The sequence below is a fragment of the Suncus etruscus genome, chromosome X, assembly GCF_024139225.1.
Source record: "Suncus etruscus isolate mSunEtr1 chromosome X, mSunEtr1.pri.cur, whole genome shotgun sequence".
Classification (NCBI taxonomy): Eukaryota; Metazoa; Chordata; class Mammalia; order Eulipotyphla; family Soricidae; genus Suncus; species Suncus etruscus.
In genome coordinates, this window is record NC_064868.1 from 63,415,015 (window position 1) to 63,437,803 (window position 22,789).

Below are 22,789 nucleotides of genomic sequence, written 5' to 3' on the forward strand. Positions count from 1 at the left end.
GATGGAACTGGAAGAGCTTACATTAAATGAAGTAAGCCAGAAAAGAAGGATAAATACAGAGTGATATGACTTATATATGATATTTAGAATAACTACATGAAGAAACACAATGATCTCAAGAGAAGTTTTCTCAAACACCCTTGGCCCAAGAGTATAGTGAGAAGGAAAGAAACTGAGTAGAAAAGGAGAAACACAAATATGAAAGAATGGGGTCCAAGGGCCAAGTGGTCTCAGGAGCACTGGTATTGTTAAAAAAAGGACAGAATTAAATATCTAGCCAAAGCCAACAAAAATGGAATCAAGAGACCCAAACTTTGAACAACCTAAACTTAAAACAGACCTGTTATATTGTCAGGCTGGGGTTTTGGATGGGGAGGTATGGGATGCAATTGGGGAGCACTGGTGGAGGAAAGTCAACACCATGGTAGGATTGACACTGATTCATTGTATGTCTGAAACTCAACTATGAAGAAATATGTATGGTTTTTACATAGTTTGTAATGGTTTTGATATAAACAAACAAAAAAGGCAGAACCAATCGACATTTTCACCAACAGTAAATAAGAATCCCTTTCTCATTGAATCTACACCAGCACTGGTTGTTCATGTTTTGTTTTTATGTATGCCAGTCTTTGTGTTGTTAGATTCTTGTTTTGATTTGCATCTCCTGATGATTAATGATGTGAAACATTTTTTCACGGTCTTTTTTGGCCACCTATATTTTTCCTTTGGATTGGCCTACATGTTTTTTCTTGTTGAGCTCTACCAGTAGTTTACATATCTTAGATACTCACCCCTTATGAGATGGAAATTTGGTTAATAGTTTGTCACATTCTGTAGGCATGCCTACAGACTGTTTTCTTTAGCCACAGAAGGTTCTTAATTTAATGTAGACTCATTTACCTTCTTTGGGGGGGTCACACCCAGCAGCACTCAGGGGTTACTCCTAGCTCTATGCTCAGAAATAACTCCTGGCAGGCTCTGGGGACCATATGGGATACCGGGATTCGAACCACTGTCCTTCTGCATGCAAGATAAACGCCTTACCTTCATGCTATCTCTCCGGCCCCCCATTTATTTATCTTTAATTTGATTTGCTTGGTCAGTGATGTTTCATGTTTGAAAATAGCTTTAATTTCAATGTCACAGAATGTTCTGCCTAAAATTTTCTCTTTGCATCTTATGGTTTCAAGTCTGATATCAATGTCTTTAATTGAGTTTTAATTGACCTTTGAACATGATTTAAAGTAAGTCTGAGTTCACTATTAGCATGTATTGACCAGTTTTCTCAGTACCATTTATTGAAGAGGCTTTCCTTACTCTATTTTGTAAATCTTTCACCTGTATTAAAGATCATATACCTGAGGGTAAGTCTCAGGACAGAAAATCTATTGCACTCATCTAATGGGTTGTCTTTATCCCAATACTATGCTGTTTTAATAACTACTGCTTTATAGTAAATTTTTTACTTGGGAAAAATGATGCCTCATATTTAATTTCTTTAGCTATTTGTGAATATTTACTTTCATATGAATTTCAGGAGTGTTTCTTTAAAAAAATGGCATGGGTATCTTTATAGGAATGCATTTAACCTGTACAGTGTTTTGGGAAGTGTTGCTATTTTAATGATGTTATTTAATCTAATACATAAGCAGTGGATGTGTTTTCATTTCTGTGGCATTTTGTTTTACTTCTTGAAGAAGTATGGGTTTTTTGCAGATGTTTTCGCCATTTTTAGTTAAATTGTTTCCAAGTTACTTTATATGCTGATGTGAAATTGTGAATGGGTTATTTAAAAAATATCTTTCATTATGTGTATATAGAAAAGCCATGGATTTTTGCAAATTAATTTTATATACTGCTACTTTACTATAAAAATATATTTGTTCTAGAAGCTTTTTTAGAGTATTTGGGTTTTTCAAATATGGTTTATCATCTGCAAACAGTGAGAAATTGACTTTTTTCTTTTGTATGTGGATGCTCTTGATATATTTTATGGCATGTACCATAGCCTACAAGCTATGGTAAGTATTTCCAGTACTATATTGAATAGAAGTGGCAAGAGTGCCCCACCTGATTAACAAGTATGTACATAATCAGCTAAATTGCAAAGGACCTCTACAATAGTTAATTAATTTACAATCTCATTTCTCTATTAGAAATGATTCAAACCTAAAGATGAAAAGAGCATAAGTTGGAAAGTTCTGCTTCTATTCTAACATTGTTAATTTTATGGGAATTTTTACAGATTTAAAAGTATAAAGTAATCTTATATTTACTTAAAAAGACAATATGGTAATAATATCCAGAGACAATAGAGATGAGGGCCGGAGGACCAGTCCACGACATGAAGTTTACCACAAGGAATGGTAAGTGCAGTTAGAGTACCAAATGCACCGACAACTACCATGACAATGATAGTCAGAACTGATCACTCTGGACAAGAAATTGGTGCTCAAAGAGGATAAAGTGATATGTCTGGTACCTGTCATTGAAAAGAGTGTAAACCATGGTGTCAGTAAAGAAAGAAGAGAAGAAAAACGTCTGCCCCAGACAGGCAAGGAGTGGGAGAGAAATGAAGGGCATTAGTGGTGGAAAAGTTGCATTGATAAAAGGCTGTGTACATAACTAAAATCTAACTATGAACTTTTCTGTAATCACAGTGCTTATATAAAGAAGTTATTATAAAAAACTGGGTGCCTAGTGTTTGACAAGATGAGAAAACTCATTTGTCAGTGAAAAGAACCTTAGTCTGTTCAATAGAGGATAATACAAAACAAAATGAAAATATGTATTACCACTTAAGCAGTATGATAACCAAACATTTAACCAGAGTTACTAGGTAAAACAGAGTGCTTCACTGATAGAAATTTACAAGAAAAAATCATCTAATCCCATCAAAAATGGGGAGAAGAAATGGACAGACACTTTGACAAAGAAGAAATACAAATGGCCAAAAGGCATATAAAAAATGCTCCACATCACTAATCATCAGGGAGATGCAAATCAAAACAACGATGAGGTACCACCTCACACCACAGAGATTGGCACACATCACAAAGAATGAGAACAAGCAGTGTTGGCGGGGATGTGGAGAGAAAGGAACTCTTTTCCACTGCTGGTGGGAAGCCATCTAGTTCAACCTTTATGGAAAGCAATATGGAGATTCCCCCAAAAACTGGAAATCGAGCTCCCATATGACCCAGTTATACCACTCCTGGGAATATACCCTAGGAACACAAAAATACAATACAAAAACCCCTTCCTTACACCTATATTCATTGCAGCACTATTTACCATAGCAAGACTCTGGAAACAACCAAGATGCCCTTCAACAGACGAATGGCTAAAGAAACTGTGGTACATATACACAATGGAATATTATGCAGCTGTAAGGAGAGATGAAGTCATGAAATTTTCCTATACATGGATGTACATGGAATCTATTATGCTGAGTGAAATAAGTCAGAGAGAGAGAAAGACGCAGAATCGTCTCACTCATCTATGGGTTTTAAGAAAAATGAAAGACATTCTTGCAATAATAACTTTCAGATATAAAAGAGAAAAGAGCTGGCAGCTACAGCTCACCTCATGAAGCTCAAACAGGGATGAGTTTAGTTAGAGAAATAACTAAGTTTCGAACTATCCTAATAATGAGAATGTACGAGGGAAATAGAAAGCCTGTCTAGAGTACAGGCGGGGGTTGTGTGGGAAATAGGGAGATTTGGGACATTGGTGATGGAAATGTTGCACTGGTGATGGGTGGTGTTCTTTACATGCCTGAAACCCAAACACAATCATGTATGTAATAAATTTGTTTAAATAAAAAACAGAGTGCTTCAAAACCACAAAAAAAAACCACTCAAAATCAGTCACCTTTTGTTTTCTTTTGGCTATTTTTCGAAAATAAAATACATAGAATCAGAGTCCAAGAAATAAATTTTACATAACACAATCACTTTATAACCATAAATAAGAGAATTAGACTTTGATCTTCATTATATTATATTTCATGTTACATGTTGATAAGACATTTGACACATGGTAAAAACTCAGATGAGATGATGTACTCTCATAAAAAATCTAGTTTAAGTTGATTCTAATTCTAAGGCAAGAATACATAGACTAATGTGTTCTAATATGTGCACATAATGAAAGAAAGATGGCACAGGTTTAAGTCATACTAAGATATGAGCATGGCACAATTTTGCCCATCTACATTCTAGTCCCAATGCTGTGTCATAATGAAAAGACTAAGCTGCTTGCAGAAATATGCACATGCAATCACAAAAGATTAATTGTTTGGGTTTAAAAAAGTATCTGCCACTTTTAATGAGAGTTACCAAGGCTATATTTGGCAATGCTATAGAACCCATTTGCTACCAGAGATCCAATACATGGAGCTGTATGCCAAGCATGCATACGAGTCCTGTGAACCATTACTCCAGTTTAAAAAGAGATAGATCACTATAGGTTCTACAGAAATTCAGAGGGTAGAGATTACTTTGAGAAACTCTATGCTAGAAAACAAGAGAACCTGTAAGAAATAGATAATTTATGAACTTAAATAACCTCCCAAAGTTGAACAAATATAATTTGGAATATCTGAACAGACTTGCACTTTATGGAAATTGAAATGGTAATCAAAAAACTTCTCAAATACAAAAGCTAAGGTCCAGATGGATCTACTGCCAGTCCTTCTAGTGTCTTCTGGGAAATTGAAGAAAAAGAAACACTACCAAATAGCTTATTTAAGCTACTATCACCCTGATACAAAAAGCAGACAGGTGCCACAAAAAGAGAATTTCAGGCCAATATCCTTAATGAACATATGTAGCATTATTTGATTCTACAAACATAGATGCAAAGATCCTCAACAAAATAGTAGCAAATAGAATTCAACACTTCATCAAAAAGGTCATACACCATGACCAAGTAGAATTCATTCCAGGGATGCAATAATGGTTTAATATATGCAAGTCAATCAATAAAATAATATCAATAAAGAAAAAATAAAATTTATTTTATCAATAGATGCAGGGATGCAGGGAAAGCATTTAAAAGATCCAGCATGATAAAAAATTCTCAATAAGATGGGAATTGAAGGAACTTTTCTCAATATAGTCAATGGCATTTACCACAAGTCCATGCCAAATTTTATACTCAGAGGGAAAAATCTAAAAGCCTTTCCTCTAAGATCTTGCACAAGACAAAGCTGTTCCCTCTCAACACTTCTATTCAATATAGTACTGGAAGTACTTGTCATAGCAAACCAGGCAAGAAAAATATATCAAGGGCATATACATAGAAAAGGAAGAAGCCAGGCTCTCACTTTTTGCAGATAATATGAAACTATATTTAAAATCCCTAACAACTCTTCCTAAGAGCTTCTGGAAACAACAAATTTATATAACAATGTGGCAGCCTACAAAATTAACCCACAAAATATGTTTTCTCTATATACAGAAAATGAAAGATAAGAGACTTAAAAAATCTCATTCACAATTGTGTCTTATATAGTCATGTACCCCAAAATCAACTTAAGAGGTAAATTATCTATTCAAAGAAAGCTACAAAACACTTTTTCAAGAAATACAATAGGACACAAGGAAATATAGCCATAAGTCCTGCTCATGGGTTGGAAGAATTAACATTTTATTTCTTTGAATTTTTTGTGGGGGGACTCTTGGTGGTGTTCAGAAGACACTATTGGCTCTTCACTCATGAATTACAATCGGTGGGCTTGAGGAACCATCTGGAATGCTTGGGTTCAAACCTGGCTTGGCTGCATGCAAGGCTAAGGCCCTAATTATCATACTATCGATCAGGCCTCACAATTTTCCGTTTTTCTCTTACATTTCTTTTTCTCCGTTTTAGTTTTTAGAAATAACTCATGATCCTCAGGTACCAATCTCAGTTTCTCCGTGGGTTTCTCCCATAAGGACAACCATGTGATGATGCTAAGGACTAAATCTGATCTCCTGCATGCAAAATATACACTTCAGTCTACTGAGGTATCTCTCCAGCCATATTTTTGTATTTCTTCTTTTTTCTTTTTTTTTTTGGGAGCCACACCCGTTTGATGCTTAGGGATTGCTCCTGGCTAAGTGCTCAGAAATCGCCCCTGGCTTGGGGGGACCATATGGGACGCTGGGAGATCAAACTGCAGTCCTTCCTTGGCTAGCACTTACCTCTAGTGCCACCTCTCTGGCCCCATTTTTCTATTTCTTTACACAACACTTGCATATGCCACAGAGCAAACAATACCTTGAGTCCAAGTATAAATTTCCTGTTCTAGGGAGATTTTAGAAAATTACCATATGTCTGCTAAAAGTTTTCGTTATTTTTTTTTCTTTGCGTTTTTGGGCCACGCTTGGTGATGCTCAGGGATTACTTCTGAGCTATGCGCTCAGAAATTGCTACTGGCTTGGGAGACCATATGGGATGCTGGGGATCAAACCACTATCTGTCCTAGGTTAGGGCATAAAAGGCAAACGCCCTACTGCTTGCGTCATGGCTCCAGTCCCATACTTTTAATAACTATAATGTACTTTTTTTCTATTAGTCCACCTATTGAAAATCCATTAATCTGAAATACAATCCAATATTTCGTAAGATGAGTGGTAAGGGGTGGGATGTGGGGAAAGTAATTTGGTTATTAGATTCCCCAATTACAAAAGCAAATTTTTCTTGTCATGTATTTCTGTGGGCTAGTCTCGGGTTTGACTCTTAAGATAAAAATTTCCTATCTACAGGTGCAATTATTTTCATTGACAAATAAAACATTATATAGCATTGTCAATTTTTCTCTTACCTGACAGTGTTGAACTTCATCAGCCAGGACATGGATAACTGATTGGGGCCCACCTTTCACCCCAAAGAGATCAAGTTCATCTAATGCTTCCAGGGCTGCCTGTGAGAAATAAAGAACTTTAATGCTAGAATTATATGTACTTCTCTCCCTGGTCTACAAATAACTTACTAGTGTACAATGTAATTTTGACTAACTTTAGTAGAATAGAATAAAACAGTATTTTTACTTTATTTAAGCATTGTGGTTATAAAGTTGTTCATGATTGAGATTCAATCATACAATATATACCACCATTCACCAGTACACATTTCCCACCAACAAGGTCTCAGTGTCCCTCCCCCCTCTAAGGCAGGCATTTTATCTCTTTTTCCCTTTTTCTCTCTCCCCTCTTTTTTCCTTTCAGACACTGTGGTGTACACTAATGTAAGGAAAAGGTACCATGCATATCACTTTATTTCCTTTCAGCACCCAGTTCTAGTCCACAGTGATCAGTTTCAACTATCATTTCATAGTGGTCACTTCTCTACCTAATTGCAACACTGCAATCTTTGTGGCAAGCTTCTTATCATAGACTTATCTTCCTGATCCTTATCTATATTGTCTTTGGATATAATTACCAAACTATCTTTTTTCTGATATCCCACAAATAACTGAGATTTTCCTATGTATATACATCTCCCTCTAGTACATTTCACTCAGCATAATACTCTGCATATCCATCTATGTGTAAGCAAATTTCATGACTTCATATTTTAACTGCTACATGGTATTTCATTGTGTAGATGTGCCATAGTTTCTTTAACCTTTCATCTTTTCTTGGGCACTTGGGCTGTTTACAGGTTCTGTCTATTGTGAATAGTGCTACAATGAACATGCAAATCCAGAGGGGTTTTGTACATTGTGTTTTTCAGTTCTAGGTAATAAACACTAGGAGTGGTATCAGAGTAGTATTCTTTATTCCCAAGTGACTGTGAGATACTCATTGATTATATATTACAATTTGGTCAGGAAGAAAACTTTTTCTTTACTTTAACACTGTGGTAATAAGGTCTTTAATAATTCAATAAGGATTTTTTCCAAGGGTAAAAAGTTGGTCATGATTTAGTTTCAGTCAGACAATATACAGCATCCTTCCCCAGTACACATTTCCTATCAATAATGTCCTGATTTCTCATCCACCCTGTCCCCAGAAATTTTACTGCTTTTTCTCTTTATCTGTCTCTCTTTTTTTCTCTTTTATTTTTATTCTTTTTTTGTTCTTTTTGGGCCATACTCGGTGATGCTCAGGGGTTACTCCTGGCTATGCACTCAGAAATAGCTCCTGGCTTGGGGGACCATATGGGACACCAGAGGACTTAACCGCAGTCCGTCCTAGGCTAGGACGGGCAAGGCAGATGCCTTATCACTTGTGCCACCACTCCAGCTTCTCCTTTTTCCTTTTTAGACACTGGTTTGTACTGTAGTTCATGAGGAGGTACAATTCATTTCACTTATTTATCTCCTTTCAGCAGCTGTATTTGTGCAGAGCAATCATTTTCAACTATTATTGTCATACCCTTCTCTACCCAAACTACACTCCTCTACTATTGTGGCAGACTTCCTACCGTGGACTGGTCCTCCTGGACTGTGATTCTCTTGTCATGCTATTTTTAAATCCCAAAAAACGAGTGCTATCATTCTATGTCTATCACTTTCTCTCTATTTTCACTCATCATAATGATCATATTCATCCACATATAAGCAGATTTCAGGACTTCATTTGTCCTAATAGCTGCTTAGTATTTCATTTTTTAGGTGTACCATACTTTTTAGCCAATGATCTGTTTTCAGGCACTTGTGTTGTTTCTAGATTTTATTGTGAACAATGTTGCGATGAACCAAGAAATACAGAGGGCTTTTGCTAGATTGTGTTTTGGGGGCTCTTAGGGTATATTCCTAGGAGTGTTATTGCTGGGTCATATGGAAGCTCAATTTCTAGTTTTTTGAGGATTATCCATATTGTACATCAATACAGGTGAACTAGTCTACATTTCCTCCCACCATAAATGGCGAGTCCCTTTGTCCTTGTACCCATGCCAATACTGGTTTGTCTTGTTCTTTGTGATGGGGACCAGTCTTTAGTGTGAGATGGTATCTTGTAGTTAATTTGTTTTGAATTTTCCTTATGAATAATGATGTGATTGTATACCAAAATAGGTGAACTAGTCTAGATTCCCACCAATTGTGAATGGTGAGTCCCTTTGTCCCTGCATCCATGCCAACACTGGCTTGTCTGTTTTTTATGATGGGTATCAGTCTCTAGTGTGAGATGGTATCTCATAGGTGTTTTGATTTGAATATCCCTCATGATTAATGATGTGAAACATTTCTTTATGTACCTTTTTGCTTTCTGTATTTCTTCTTTGAGAATATGCCTGCAAATTTCTTCTCCCCATTTTTGGATGGGATTAGATGCTTTTTTCTTGCTAAATTCTGTGTGTCTTGTATATCTTAGCTACTAATCCCTTATCAGATGGGGCATTGAGTGAATGGTTTCTCCTCTTCCATAGGTAGTCTATGTATCCTAGTCACAGTTTTCTTTGAGGTACAGAAGCTTCTTAGTTTTCTGTAGCCCCATCTGTTTATCTTTGCTCCACTTGCTTGGCCAGCGATTCATCCTAGTTTCAGTGTCATAAAGTGTTCTGCCTTCATTTTTCTCTACAAAGTCTGTGATTTCAGTTATGATATTTAGGTGTTTTAATCCATTGTAATTTGACCTTTGTGCAGGGTGTAAAAGAGACCCTGAGATAATCATTTTTCATGTAACTGACCAATTTTTCCAACAATATTTATTAAGATTTTCTTTATTCTGGATCATATTTCTTGACTAGTTATTAAAGATTAATTGATCATAAACCTGATGGTCAATCTTAGGGTAATCAAGTCTATTCCACTAATCTGAGGGCCTGTCTTTATTCCAGTGTCATGCTGTTTTAAAGATTATTGCTTTAAAGTATGCTTTGAAGTTGTGAAATTTTATGTATCTCATATTTTTCCAAGGACTGTTTTAGATCTACAGAGTATTTATTGTTTATTCAAATTTCAAGAATGTTTAATCTATTTCTTTGAAAAATGTCATGGTATCCTTATTGGAATTGAAATACATTGTTATGCTTTGGAATGCTTTGGAAGCATTGCCAAGAGTAGTGGGTGTGCTTTCATTTCCTTCTTTGATTTTCATGAAGCAGTATTTTCTATTTGTTGTTGCTCTATATAGGTCTTCCATCATTTAAATTAAGTTGACTTCAAGGTACTTGATTTCCTGAGGCACTTGTTTATTTAATACCGTATTTTCCAGCATATAAGACATCTAGGCATATAAGATGATCCCCTATTTTCCTGTTAAAATATAGGGTTTGGGATATATTTGCTATATAAGACTACCTCTCTTTTAATGCACACCAAATGGAAATTTAAAAAAGTAAGAGAAAAAGAATAGAACCCTCAAAGTTTAACAGCATGTTTAATAAAGCTAGACTTTGGAATGCCAACAGTCATTTTACATTTGTCACTTGTAGTGAGTGACTGATTTTTTGATTGTGATCTACATTGGGAGCAGGGAGAGGGGACTCCTCCAATAGCAGCTGTCTGGGGTGCAGTGATTAATAGAACAGCTAGAGGAAGACAGAGCACCTCCTCTGTGTCCCATAAAAGCTGAACAGAGGTAGCACTGGAAAGCTGCATACCTTGAGGCTGGATGAGATGAGGCGTTCCGTAACTCAGCTCCTCTGTGTGCCCTGAAAGATGAATCAGGACAAGCAGATGACTGAGTGATGATGCCTGGCAGCTGTATGGGATGTGGTGTTAAGAGGGCGGCAGATCACTCATCCCTGAAGCTGGAGTAAATTTCAGCATGCCGTATACCAGTGTATAAGATGACCATCGACTTTTTGAAGTTTTTCACGGGTTAAAAAGTCGTCTTATAGGGACTGGAGAGATAGCACGGAGGTAAGGTGTTTGCCTTGCGTGCAGAAGGTCGGTGGTTCGAATCCCAGCATACCATATGGTCCTCTGAGCCTGCCAGGAGTGATTTCTGAGTGTAGAGCTTCAGGAATCCCTGAGTGCTGCAGGGAATATGGTACCTATTTCTTCTCTTTCAGTGCTTTTTCATAGCAGAGCCATAGATAATTGCATGTTAATTTTGTAGGCTGCCACATTACTATACAAATCTATTTTTCTTTTGTACTACTGTATAATCTATTGTATTTTTGGTAGTCTTTAGAATTTTCTAAATTATAAATATAGCATCATGCCATCTAAATATATATAAATATAGTATCATGACATCTCTCAGTGAGAACTATCTGTATATTCTTGATCTTTTGACAAATTGCTAAGGCTTATATTATATAGACTTATAGTATTATATTGAAAGTGGTGGAAGAGGGGCAACCTTGTGTTTGCTACATTATAGAGTTAAGAAAATCTTTTACTTCCCCCCATATAATATGTTTGCAATATGCTTGTGGTAAACAGCTATCACTATATTGAGAAAATATCCTTCAATTCCCATATTGTAAATTTTTATGCAGGACCTTGTCAAATGCTTTCTATACATCAATTGATATAATAAAATGATTTTACATGTTCTTTTATTGATATTGTATATTATATTGACTAACATATTTTAAAATATTCTTGACTCTTTGGAATGAATCCTACTTGTGCATGGTGTATGATCTTTTGAAGAGGTGTTGAATTCTATTTACTAGTATTGTGTTGAGGACCTTAGCATCTGTGTTCATCAATAACATCAGCCAGTAATTCTTTTTTATTTGGTGGCATCTCTGCTTTTGATATCAGGATTATGTTAGCTTGATAGAAACTGGAAGTGTTTCTGATTCTTCGATTTCTTGTAAGAACCTCAAAATAATTGTCAATAGGTCCTTTTAAATATGTAAAATAATTTACTAGTGAATCAATCTAAGCCTTCTGTTTAGGGTTTTTCTTCTGTTTATTCTTTTGAATAACATTTCAATTTTATTAATTATGATTGGTCGTTTTAGGTATTCCAGATCATCTTGGTTCAAATTTGGGAGGTTATAAGAGTACAAGAATTTATCCATGTCTTCTAGATTCTCTTGTTTTGTGGCACAAATTTTCTCAAGATAATCTCTGGTTACTTTTTAATTTCTGTGGTATCTGTAGTGACATCCCTTTTCGTTTCAGATTCAATTTATAAAGTTTCTTTTGTTCTTTTTGAGTCTTGATAATGTTTTTTCAATCTCACTTATATTTAAAAGAACCAACTCTTGCTTTCATTGATATTTTGTATTGTTTTGTGGTGTGTAGTTAATTAATTAATACTCTAAGTTTTATTATTTCATTCACCCTGCATGCTTTGTGCTCATTTTGGGGTTATTTTCCAATTTCTTAATCTGTTCCATTAAGTAAGCCCTTTCTTTTTGATTAGTTTGTTTTTGTTTTGGGGCCACATCCAACAGTCCTCAGGGGTTATTCCTGGCTTTGAGCTCAGAAATCACTCCTCACATGGGGATTGAACCAGGGTCCATCTCTGGTTGGCTGCATGCAAGGCAAATGCTCTACCACTGTGCTCAAATGCTCTACGACTGTGCTAACTAACACTCCAGTCCCAAGACCTTTCTTTTTTTCTAATGAAACCTTGCTAAGCTATAAATTTTCCACAATGCTGTTTTGCTGTATCCCACAAATTCTGATAATTGTGTCTTCATTTTCATTTGTTTCCATGAGTCTTTTGATTTTCTCTCTTACTCATTGGTTGTTCAGTAGTGATATATTTCATTTTCAGATGTTAAAATTATTTCTCCATTCTGTTTATAAGTCACTTCAATTTTAGTGCATCATAGTCTGAAAATATTTTACTTTCATAAAATTTCTATCCTTTTGATTTTATGGATGTATGTTTTTGGTCCAGCATATAGTATAACTTGGACAATATCTCATGTGTATTCAAGAAAATTTTGTATTCAGCTATTTAGGGGTGAAAAGCCCTACATAATATATTATATTACATATCATACAATATTTTATATAAGCCATTATTTATATTTCTTCCTTCAAAAGTTTATTAAGTTTTAGATTGGTTTACTTATCAAGAGGTGACAGAGCAGTGTTGAAAGTCTCCCTCTATTATTGTGTTGCTGTTGAAGTCTTTCTTCAAGTCTATTAGCAGTTGTCTTAAGTATTTTCCTGGCCACTAACTGGGGACAAATATGTTTAAGTGTTTGATTACCCCTTAATTATTAAAATGATCTCTTTGACTCTCTCTTATAACTGTTTTAAGTCTGAACTCTATGTATTCTGATATTAGTATGGACACCACAGCCTTTTTTTGGTTATTTACAACCGTTGACTTTAAGTCGTGTTTGTTCTGACTATTCAAACAAACAAATTCAGATTTATTTCTTTCAGGCAAAAAAATATTAGATTGTATTCTCTAATCAATTTTGCCATTTGATGTCTCTAACTGGTACATTTAGTCTGTTAGTGCTAAGAAAGATTATTGTCATGGAATTCAAGATCATCTTTTTGTTCAAGTTTCATGCGTTGTTTTTCCTTGCCTTAAAGTTGAGACTTTAGTTCTTCTTTTGAGGTTGGTTTTGAGTTTGTAAAGTTCCTGAGCTACTATTTATCTGTGAGGCTGTGTATTATTCCTTTAAATCTAAAGAAATTCTGGCAGGGTGAAGTGTTCTTGTTGAGATGTTCATTTCTTTGAGTTCTTTCACTATGTTCCACCACAGCCTTTGGGCATGGTGAATTGTTTGTGATAAATATACATCTTAAACAAGCTTCTTTATATGTAATTTCCTTCTTTCATCTTGCTTTCAGTATTCTGTCTAAAGTTTTCATCTTTGTGTATTGGATGTCTTTGAGTGCTTTTATTTGGGGCTTTTTTTTTTTTTTTTTTGGCTGGTACTCTTTGGGCAACCAGAATGTGGTTGCTTGCACTCTTCAGTTATGGGAACATCTCAGCAATGTGACTGTTACTTCTTCGTGAGGATTTTCTTCCAGAATTTCTGGGACCCAATGATTCTTATGATTTTTTCTTTTGAATCTATCCCACAATTCTATTGCCATCTGTTAACTTATTTTGAGAACATTTTCCATCCCATCAGTTTAATTTAAGGCCTTTTCTATAATCTTTAGTTGTATTGAGGTATTATGAAGCTCTCTTTCTAGGTCACTGATTCTGTTCATAGCTGTTACTCTGCTGGTGAGGACTTCCAGTGAGTTTTTCATTTTGCCTATCAAGTTTTTTAGTTCTATCATTTCGTTTTGAAGTTTTCTCATTTGTACTCTCATATCCTTTTTAGCCTTATTGGCTGTATGTTCCATGTTTGTTGATTTTTTTTTAGTGTTTTGAAAATCTTCCACATTTCTTCTCTAACTTCCTTAGAGAGGCTATATAGGTGGCTGTTACTAGTTGGGTCTTCAAAACTACCATATTCATTTGCTAAACCTGGTGAAATTCCAGATTGCTTTCCCATTGTGATATTTGCAGCGTGGTGGTGTCTGTTAAGTGTTGTGGTGGGGCATATTGGCTAGAATAAATGCAAAGATTGTGAGTGAAGTGGAATCTCTTCTCATGGTATGCTCATCCCACTCCTATTTTCTTGTGGCTAAGCTCTATTTTTTGGCCAATTTCTTTATTTTCATGCTCTCTGGTCTTGAGCTCACCTGTCCACCTTGTGGACAGTTCTCAGATGAATTTTCTTAAAGGCATTTATTTTGTCATCAATTTGGAGAAAACCCTTCTTATTATATAAAGCTCTCTGATGACCCTCACAAACATACCGGCCATCTCTTTATCAAGCCATTCTGGTTAAACAAAATGCCCAACTGAGCTGGAAAAATAGACCAACTTCCTAGTATACCTTAGGAATGAATTTTATTATTTTTTAAAATGCATTTCTTCACATTTAGATTATTTTCTGCTTAAGACCTTGAAAGTCTAAATGTATTTTTGGTTCATCAGACATACTGGAAATTTCAATGACCTCATCAAAAATAAATATTTTGTAGGCTGGAGTACAGTTAGGGTGCTTGCAATGCACACAATCTAGATTCAATCCTCAGCATCCCATATGGTCCCAAGCCCACCAGAAGTAATTCCTGAGTGCAAAGCCAAAGGAACACCTGACAACAGTTGGGTGTACCAACCCCCAAGCAAAAATAAATACTTTTTCTCTTTCTACCAATATTTCAAAAAGTAAATCTCTTCTCTAAAGAGAGTACCCTACTCGAATAAATTGTATAAACCAAAGTCTGTATTAGAAGAGTCAGAGAAGCTATTATGCAAAAACAGCTTTGTTAACTTCTTTCTTCAGACAACCTAGAATTATGGAAAGTTTAAATTACCTTTCATTTATGCAGAAATTACTATATTTGGATTAAACCCTTTTATATTGCCCCAGAGACACTTAAAAGGACATATACAGCCATCCTTCCATGACAAAAACTCACAACAAATTAAAACAAACACCCCAATTATAAAAAAGGAAAAAGCCCAATATAATAGAAATCCCTTATTAGTATTTTAATAAAAAATGAAGTTTTTCTTTGAATATGAGGAACAAAACAAGAGATCCCATTCTCATGTTCTTACTCAACAGAGTACTGATGCAAGAGAATTGGTCTCAGGGAAGTGGATTGGTCTAAGGGAGATCATAGAATTTAAAGAGGATTTGGATAAATTTCTGCTTGGCAAGAAGAACAGTCTTGCTAGTTTTTGATGTAGACTGGAGGCTGCATGCAAGAATGCTTGATCTGTTATTTATACCATATTTTCTTTATCCAATCATCTGCTACTGGGCATATAGCTTATTCAATAACCCTCATATAACTATAGACAAAAACCAAATGTTTTATATCATTTACAACTACATTACAGACCAAAATCTCTCATAATATCTGTGCCATCAAAATATTCTTTTCCATCTTTATCTTCATCGTTTCATATAACACTCTTTGCCTTGAATTCTACTTCATTGGATATTTACTGTTATACTTGGGTTCCTATAAGTAGTAAAAAATTAGATTTTCTTTTCTCTTTTTAAAAATTAATCTGAATATCTGCCCTTTGGTAAGTGAGTCAACTCACAATCACATATCAATTTAATATATATGATTAATATGATTACATATATTATATTGTATGCCTTTTTCTTTCCAAAAATACAAGAATTACAATTATGGCATTGGGAGTAGGAAGGAAAGTATAGAGCAAAGTTGAAAACAAATAATCATGATTTAAAAATGAAGAGGAATAAAGAGGCAGGTAACACAATACTAAGATAACTTGATACTAAGATGTTCTTATTGGTTATGAGGAGTAAGAGCCTACTTTTGTTCATTATGCAATGGCAAAGATTATGAGTTTAAAATATGTTTTTTGAGTTCTTGTGAAATATGTAAGTAGAGATATGTATATAAAGGTTAGCTATATAAATCTGGAGCTTATAACAAGTTTTCATATACATATCCATAATTCTCTATAAAACTAAAATTTTACAATATTTAAAGAAAAATATTTGAAAAAGAAGATATTACATGACTGAAACCCAACAACAATCATATTGTAACCAAGGTGTTTAAATAAAGATATTAATTCATGGGGCCGGGCGGTGGCGCTAAAGGTAAGGTGCCTGCCTTGCCTGCGCTAGCCTTGGATGGACCGCGGTTCGATCCCCCGGTGTCCCATATGGTCCCCCAAGCCAGGAGCAACTTCTGAGCACATAGCCAGGAGTAACCCCTGAGCGTTACCGGGTGTGGCCCAAACCCCCCCCCAAAAAAAAAGATATTAATTCATTTATTTATTTTTAATTCTGTGAATAATGATGCAAAAAAAGAGGACAAGGTAAAGATACAGTGAAAGGGAAATCACCCAAAGACAAGAGTTCTCAGAAGAAATCCCCCTGCTAAGATCTTACAGTCAAGGAACAATAAAAAAAATAAAACTGAACCCCTGTACAATTACTTTGTCCCTCAAGTCCCCAGATTGTAGTACATTATAATATTTCTTAGCTGTACACCAAGCAATCTAAAGCCATAAAATTTATGCAATTCCTTAAACTTGAAGGCATAGTAGTTTTTTACATTTCCATGCACATGTATATTAGTTTAAGTTAACCTCAAAAGTTTAAGTGGTTTTTTTAAGGTTTAGAGTCAAAGGAGCACAGTAAAAACGGTGTTAGAGTGGCAATTATCATTTGCATAGGCTCACCAAAATATGGGGGGCATGGGAAGTAAAAGCCTTGGCCTAAATACAAGGGGACCCTACCCCTGAAGTTTCCTGGCATAAGACCAACTTTAGGCTCTAGGCAAACTAGTTTGTCCAATCCAGGTCATTGTCTGTAGTGCCACTAGTTTTATTTTTCACAGTCTCTGTTATTGGTATCATGTTTCTGTATTGAAGATCCTGGAATCTGTATATCCTCCATTGAAGTCAGGATGGTGCGGAGCATCCTTTAATTTCCACTCACAATTAAAGGGCAATGTAGAAAGCCCTGTTCAGTAAGTAGGTCATTGTTTTTGTTAAGTCTTCTCGGTGTTAAGGGAAGATTCTTTTGAGTATATCGATGTCAGAGTAGCAGTAGGGTCTTATCTTCTTTTTCAAATGTTTTTCTTTAAATATTGTAAATATTCCCTGGTAGAGGATTGCTTCCAGGTGATGTTATAGACAACTTTGGATGTTTCATAGATGGTTTCCCTGGTTCCGGGGTGAATGGAGAGTGCCCATTCTTCTGAGGCCTGTGCCAGGTCATTATGTCAATGTTCAGGGTGTAAGGTCCCATTGCACTACAAGGTTTGTGTGTTCCTATCTTTATTAGATAAGAACTTGTTTGTATGTATAGTATTTTCCATTTTAATGTGACTAGGCAAACAAGAAATAATGCCACGTGGCTTTATCAGTGCATATGGGGACCACAAGAACAAGTTCAACATTCCCCGTGACTTGGTTCAAACATAAGCATTAAACTAAGGGACTCTTTCACCAAAATTCCTTATTGAACAGTTCACAAAGAGAAGAAAAGATAAAAAGTGGGGAAAATAAACAATCTGGCATAAAACAGTGAACACAATTATCACCATTTAAGGGGCTATTCAATAATAGCTATAGAGGTTGAAGGAATATATCTACAATATTCAAAGGAGATATGCATGTCCCTTTTATGTCATTAGAGATAGTCAGGAGGAGGGTGCTAAATCCTGGACACCCCTGTGGTCTGTGATTTAGCCTTCTGGAGTCTGCAAAATGACTCCCCACAGTTCCATTGTAGGGAAATGCATTTGAGTGGGAACTAATCAGAAACCTAGTATGGTACCAACCATAGTTACACAATGAAGGAAGGAAGAGGTCAAGAGGCCGCTGAGAGTAAACAAGTCGGGAAAGAGTACTGGTCTCCTCCCATCCTGAGAGTCCATACTCTCATTTTTCTTTTCAATGTATAAGGTATGCACGGGGGCGCTAGCCCCCATGCGGTTTTTAAAATGGAGACCAATGAGGAAAAAAAATTACCAGTGAATGTTCCAACATACACCAGTGCTGCATTGGCACGCCCTCCTCCCCATGTGTCTCCCCCTTAGAAGAGGGAAAGGAAAGCAAGAGGAGCACAATAGAGTTCATCTGAGCCAGCACCCAGGAAAGGCCTGGAGTCCAGGGGAGAAATAAGGTATTGGGTGGGGGCCTGCCAAGCCTCCCAGCACCACCCAAGCTAGGGAAAAGGCCTCTGGCATGGGGTGTCCCCTAACCCCATACCTGGAAAGAGCTGGCCTCCCGGATCAGAGAGACAAAATAAAGATATTAATAAAAAAGAAAAAGAAGATATATTCAAATTAAATATTTTTCTATAGCAAAGGTCATTTTTACTCAAACTTGGTCTGTGAAAAGCAAATACAGTTACCTTTGCCATGCCAACTGAACTGGCATTCAATTCTGAGATACCTTGGTTGGTCTTGTCTCCACGTTCCCATATCCCGAAGTCCTAGTGTAAAATAACCAACATACCATTAGGAAGTCATTACTATTAAGTACTTACTAGATACACAACTATTAAAATAAAAGGCACTCACTCACAGTTGTTAATAGTTTGCCACACAAATATAAATCCATGTCTATTAAAAGATGCCAATAAATAGGTAATCCTTGTAGCTATTTCCCTAGCAGCTTTGAGTTATATTTAAGGCTTCTAAGAAGTTAGAAGACTCATTAAATTCCTAAATTCTAAGAAGCTAGAAGATCAGGACAGAGAACTATAACTCTTTCTAAGACAATGATTTTCAAAACTATTCTTCAAACACAGGAAGTTTGGGACATAAAGTTTAAATAGTATCCCAGTATTGTATCATAAACTAATTTTATTCTCTATTGTCAGTATCAATGACCCAGACACTAACCTATTAACATTATACTATTATCTTCCTTGATCCTTGTACATTATAGAAAATAAAGCACTAAAGTAAAAAAATTGAGGTCAGTTGACTTACCGCTATAGGAAAACAGCCCTAAGGCTTTTTAAAAGAAACTCAACCCAGGAGCCAGAGCAGAGGTGCAAGCGGTAAGGCATCTGCCTTGCCCATGCTAGCCTAGGACGAACCACAGTTCAAACCCCTGACATCCCATATGGTCCCCCAAGCCAAGAGTGATTTCTGAGCATATAGCCAGGAGTAACCCCTGAGCGTCACCGGGTTTGGCCCAAAAACGAGAGAGAGAGAGAGAGAGAGAGAGAGAGAGAGAGAGAGAGAGAGAGAGAGAGAGAGAGAGAGAGAGAAGAGAGAGAGAGAAAGAGAGAGAGAGAGAAAGAGAGAGAGAGAACTCAACCTTAAGATATAGGAAACAGCCCTAAGGCTTTTTAAAAGAAGAGACTCAGCTTTTAGGCCTTCTGTCATAAGCCTGCTCCTGTCCCTTTAAGGATGATGAATCAGTTATGAGACTCTCCCTGCCACCAGTAGGGTATATAAGGCTGGAGCAGAAGTGCTAGAGGTCCCTGCTGGATTGCCTAAGAAACTATGCTTGGCTCCCTGCTCCTGCTGCATTTTGCTGCTTCTGCTACTGTTTCTCTGTATCTGGCTGACATCTTGCTCTCACTCTAATTTTCTCTCTCTATCTCCTCTTTCTCTCCCTTCCCTTCCCTCCCCTCCCCTCCCCTTCCCTTCCCTTCCCTTCCCTCCCCTCCCCTCCCCTTCCCTCCCCTCCCCTCCCCTCCCCTCCCCTCCCCTCCCTCCCCTCCCCTCCCCTCCCCTCCCCTTCCCTTCTCTTCTCTTCTCTTCTCTTCTCCTCTCTCTCCTCTCTCTCCTCTCTCTCCACTCTCTCTCTCTCCCTCCCTCCTTCCCTCCCTCCCCCTCCACCTCTCCCAGGATTCCCTGCGTTGCCTCCTCCTAAATTAAACCCTGCTTCTGACACTCTTTTTCTGTTTTTTTTTTTTTTTTTTTTTTTGGTATTTCGGGTCACACCCGTTTGATGCTTAGGGGTTACTCCTGGCTAAGTGCTCAGAAATTGCCCCTGGCTTGGGGGGACCATATGGGACGACAGGAGATAGAGCCGCGGTCCTTCCTTGGCTAGCGCTTGCAAGGCAGACACCTTACCTCTAGCGCCACCTTGCCGGCCCTTTTTGCTGGGATTTTGGATGGCCCCAATACTCCCCAATAATAAGTGACAGAGCTAGGGTGAGAGTCCAAATGCTTGCAAAAAATATACTCTTGGGGCCGAAAGACAGTGGTTCGAATCCCAGCATCCCATATGGTCCCCCGAGCCTGCCAGGAGCGATTTCAGAGCGTATAGCCAGGAGTTACCCCTGAGCGCTGCCGGGTGTAACTCAAAAACAAAACAAAACAAAAAGATTACACTCTCACCAAAGTTCTAAATGCCCACTAAATGATATAAAACATTTATAATTAATTTTATTTTTAAAAATAATATGGTGAGTTCATTCATATATAAGTTCACTTTACTCAGCTTCTACTAATATTAACACTTAACATAATCAAAATAACTAATCTATGAAATTAGTATCAGCATATTACTAGTATCCAAACTATAAGACTTCATTAGAATTTCATAGGTTTTCTATTCAAAAGTTTTCATATTCCAGTATTCAATCCAAAATGTGTTATATTTTCCAAGCCATTTTTTCTATTCAATTCAGTTACAGTTCCTCAAGTCTTAATCTTTTATGCCTATTGCACTTTTATAAATTTAGTGGTCAGCTATTTTGTGGTTTCCCTCAATTTAGATTGAGTTAATTGAAGTTTTATATTTTTGGACATTATGCTATGCCTTTCTCAGTGCATTGTATCAGAGAGTAGATGACACTGATATATTTTATATTGTTTGGGGACCACACTCGGTGATGCTAAGGGCTTTCTTTGGCTCTGAGATCAGAGATTACTGCTGGTGGGGATCAAGAGGGCCAATTGGGCTGCATGAATTGAATGAACCCAGCTCAGCGGTGTGCCAGGAAAGTACACTGCCTGCTGAACTAGCTCTCCAGAACCAATACTGATATGTCTTATCCCTGGTGAGGTTAATCTTCAATTCATCACTTGGTTAAGGTACTATCTAGCTATAAGTTCTCTATATTATATTGTGACTATTTTTCCAATTGCAATCAATAAATACCTTGAAGTAAATAATTTACAGTGACTATTTTTCCTATTGCAATCAATAAATACCTTGAGGTAAATAATTTACAATGACAGAAATACCCTGTTTCTACTCAAATAACCATCTAATAATTTAGCATGAAGGGACAGATCTTGTTTGCAAGTAGTAGTTATTTCATTATAAAATGTATCTCAATTCTTCTCTGAGGAAAAAGTGTCCATCCTCAATAAATTTCTAGTTTGTTTGTTTTGGGGCCATACCTGGTGATGCTCAGGGATTACTCCTGGCTCTGTGCTCAGAAATCGCCTCTGGCTTGGGAGACTATAAGGGATGCCGGGGATCAAACCTGTGTCTGTCTTGGGTCAACCGTGTGCAAGGCAAACACCCTACCTCTGGTTACCAGTCCGGCCCTAATCCTCAATTAACTAAGATCAGTATAATCCTAATATTGTTTAAGGTGTTCTCCAATTTATCATAAAATATTACCATTTTTGTTATTGTTTATATTATTCCATTTTATCGATGGGAGTTCATTCAGGTTGGGTTCTGTGAACACTCTTGTTTAAATACTTCCTCAATTTATGACATTACATGATGCTTATGTTTCATTTTTTATTTTCCCTATTCTTGTCCTAGAGTCAACAACTTCTCTTCTTTTTTAAGGGAGTGTTCCTGCTTTACTCTTGACTCTGTGATCAAGGGTCACTCCTGGCAGTGTTTTGGGAATCATACACAGTGCTCCTTACATGAACAGAACCCATCAAACTGAACTCTGCTCATGTAAGGAAAGTATTTTAACTCTCTTTTTTATGGGGGGCACATCTGGTGGTGGTGCTCAGGAGTAACTCCTGGCTCTGCTCTCAGAAATCGCTCCTGGAAGGAACCATATGGGACCATATGGGATGCCGGGAATTGAACCTAAGTTCATCCAGATAGGCTGTGTGCAAGGCAAATGCCCTACCACTGTGCTTTCTCTCCGGCCCCTCTTTCTCTCTCTCTTGTGTGTATGTGTACCCCTTAGAATAAGACCACCTCTAGAAGAAACTTTGGCTTCTTTTAGGGGACCATACCTGGCTATACTCAGGGGTTACTCCTGGTTCTGCACTCTGGAATCACACTGATTCATGCTGAGGAGACCAGTTGTGTACAAGACCCTAATACCTATTATGCTATTGCTCTGGCCCCACTCTGACTTCTTTTTATTACATAATTATGGAATTCAATACTTGAGCATTCATATTCATTATTACTGTAGTGTCATGATTCTAAATATTATTGACCAAAACTTGGAAATGCCCATGTGCATGCATATATATTAAACAATCTTGTTATCTGATTTTATTTCTGTATGT

At 36.8% G+C, this 22,789-nt stretch overlaps 1 protein-coding gene across 1 annotated transcript in view; it reads right to left on the reverse strand.

The window, feature by feature from the left end:
- The window catches only part of PHKA1 (phosphorylase kinase regulatory subunit alpha 1), a 210,960-nt gene that overhangs the window by 151,776 nt on the left and 36,395 nt on the right, over nucleotides 1–22,789 (reverse strand). The window contains exons 6-7 of the mRNA XM_049767159.1: nucleotides 18,739–18,819; nucleotides 6,815–6,913 (exon numbers count right to left, since the gene is read on the reverse strand). Coding sequence (XP_049623116.1) covers nucleotides 6,815–6,913; nucleotides 18,739–18,819 — 180 coding nt within the window. The remainder of the gene's footprint in view (nucleotides 1–6,814; nucleotides 6,914–18,738; nucleotides 18,820–22,789) is intronic.